Genomic DNA, 2,412 nt, shown 5'->3' on the forward strand with positions numbered 1-2,412 from the left:
GAGTCAGAGCAACGGGAGCAGCGGCTACAGCGGGTTCAGTGATCAGAGTGACGTCAACAAGGGCAATGGTGCTGGTTACTCCGACAACAGCTACATCAGTACACGCAATTACGGCGGTTACTCCGACAACAGTTACATCAGTACGCGCAGTTAGGGCGGTTACTCAGACAACAATTACATCAGTACGCGCAGTAACAGCGGTTACTCAGACAACAGTTACATCAGTACGCGCAGTAACGGCGGTTGCTCAGACAACAGCTACATCAGTACGCGCAGTAACGGCGGTTTCCATGACCCGAGTCACTGGCCCTATGGCACCCACGATAGTCAGAGGAACGTCCTCAAGAGTGGCAGCATCTATAGCGGTGAAGCCCTTGTAGGGCGGCTTAAGACGTTGGGAGGGAAATCCCCTGACCCTCCCTCCTCCCCTGTCACCTCCTCCACCACCCTTTCCTCCCTTCGCCCCACCACCTCGCTTTCCCCCTCCTCCTCCCCTTTTCTCCTCCCTCCCTCATCACCCCTCCTCCGGCGCCTCTCTGGGCTCATAAATCGCTCCCTCGCCTCCTTAAGTACGAGCAGTCCTGCTTCTCCCCCACCCGCTTCGTCCCTCTTCCAGGGAAGTTGTGAGGAGAAGGGCGAAGGGATGGATGAGGAGGGGGACGTCGGGTCTGGGCGGCAGACGGGGAGGGAGGCAAGAGGATGAGGAGCCGTGATTCGGGGGTGGGGGGGAGAGCGAGGGGAGAAACTGAGTGAGGAGGAGGTGAGGGCGAGGGAAGTTGAAGGAGAGGATAGCAGCAGTGTCTTGGGGGCCGATGGAGGAGAGAAAGAAGATAGAGAGGAGGGAGGAGGATCGGGCAAGGGGTACTGAAGTGGTCCTTCTGTGGCCAGCGCGAGGGGTGTGAGGGGGCAGTACCAAGAAGCACGTGAGGAGGAGGAAATGGACGAGGGAGGGATAGAGATCAAGCACGGGGAAGGAGATGGAGAGGAAGAGATTCGACGAGGAGGAAGGAGGTGGGGGGGGTGCATAGATCAGTGATGATATGGAAGACGTGCATGCGTGTGGACGACAGAATGCTTCATGGAGAAGAGTGAGGGGGGAGGTGAAGAGGGTACACAGCGAGGGGAAGCGGGAGCAGGTGACAGGGAAGGGGGAACAACGCTGCGACGTGCTCGTGCCGTCACGTGGGAGAAGTTGGCGAGAGAGGCTTCATTCGTAGTGGCATGATGGAGAAGAACCAGATTTTTATGCTGTCAAACCCAAAATCCTTTTGAGCACATGTAAAAAAAGAAGTTAAAATATGGGTAAATAATACATACGTCCTTCGTACAAAGATTTGATACCTTGTCTTCATGCAAGGATGAGGGACGGGGCGTGGGAGACGGCAGCCTTTTTCAATCAAAGTCTCATCCTTTGTTACGATGGAAGAACGGAAGCTGTTCTATTTCGACAGACAAACGCCTGAATTTTCCTCGTCTTCTCTGTGCCGTTATTGCCCTTCACTTAGCAACCCCCCCCCTTCCCCCATCCGTGTACACGGGAAGGATCCGAGGCGCACTTATGTTTACGTGCATATTTCTTTGATTTACCAATATTTGCTCATGAGGAGCTTTTCCTTCACCCCCCCGAACCTGGGATAGCGTGACGGGAATGGAGGAGAGAGGCAGGGAGGGAAGGGAGGAGGCTCTAGAAGGAGGGGGAAGCGACCAGCGCCTGGGCCTCTTTCATCACATCGGAAAGGGAGGGGCGGAGGGAGGGGTTGGGATTCAGACAAAAGGTGATGAGTTGGTTGAAGGCGGGAGAAAAAGAGGAGGAAGAGGAGGAGGAGGAGGGAGGGAAGGGGAGGGGAGGCGCGTTGCGAGGTGGAAACGAGTAGCGGCCACTGCGAGGGTTGAAGAGGAAGAAGGAGGGACGGAGAAAGGGAGGGAAGAGAGGGTTGACAAGGAAGGAAGAGGAACGAAGAAAGGGAGGGAAGAGGGGAAGAGGGGTAGAGACTTCAGGGACGCAAGGGCTCAGAGATAGGGTAGTGCTGCCAGGTCCAAGGATGGGGGGGAGAAGGGGAGGGATGGAGGGAGGGAGGGAGGAAGGGGTTACTTGAGGATGCCCAGCCTGAGGACTCCCTCGGTGGGAGACTCGAAGGGCGAGCGACCGTACGCGAGGCAGTAAAGGAGACAGCCCATGGCCCAGACGTCCACGCGGGAGTCGACGGGCACGTTGGGGAGGACCTGGGAAGGGAGCGAGGAATGGAGGGAGGGAGGGAAGAGGAGTGAGCCAGCCAGGTTGCTTTCCTTGGGCCAAGACACGTGAAAAGAGGCTCGATCGTTGATCTCTGCCAGAAGAGGGAAAGGAAGGAGGGGAGGAGAAAGAGGAGGAAATGAAGGAGGTTTCTTTCCTACTTGCGTGAGCTCTGGAGG

General features: G+C 56.7%; 1 protein-coding gene across 1 annotated transcript in view, besides 1 other annotated feature; it reads right to left on the reverse strand.

The window, feature by feature from the left end:
- Nucleotides 1-65: 65 nt before the first annotated feature.
- Nucleotides 66-152: a sequence feature (Short protein (NGA_0556700, EKU20457.1) was converted to a misc_feature.).
- A 1,936-nt stretch (nt 153-2,088) lies between these two features.
- NGA_0556200 (protein kinase) overlaps nt 2,089-2,412 on the reverse strand; it is a gene marked incomplete at both ends in the record, with an annotated part of 1,297 nt that continues 973 nt past the window's right edge. Inside the window, one exon of the mRNA XM_005855846.1 lies at nt 2,089-2,327. Coding sequence (XP_005855908.1) covers nt 2,089-2,327 — 239 coding nt within the window. The remainder of the gene's footprint in view (nt 2,328-2,412) is intronic.

Source organism: Nannochloropsis gaditana (genome assembly GCF_000240725.1).
Source record: "Nannochloropsis gaditana CCMP526 unplaced genomic scaffold scaffold087, whole genome shotgun sequence".
Taxonomy (NCBI): Eukaryota; class Eustigmatophyceae; order Eustigmatales; family Monodopsidaceae; genus Microchloropsis; species Microchloropsis gaditana.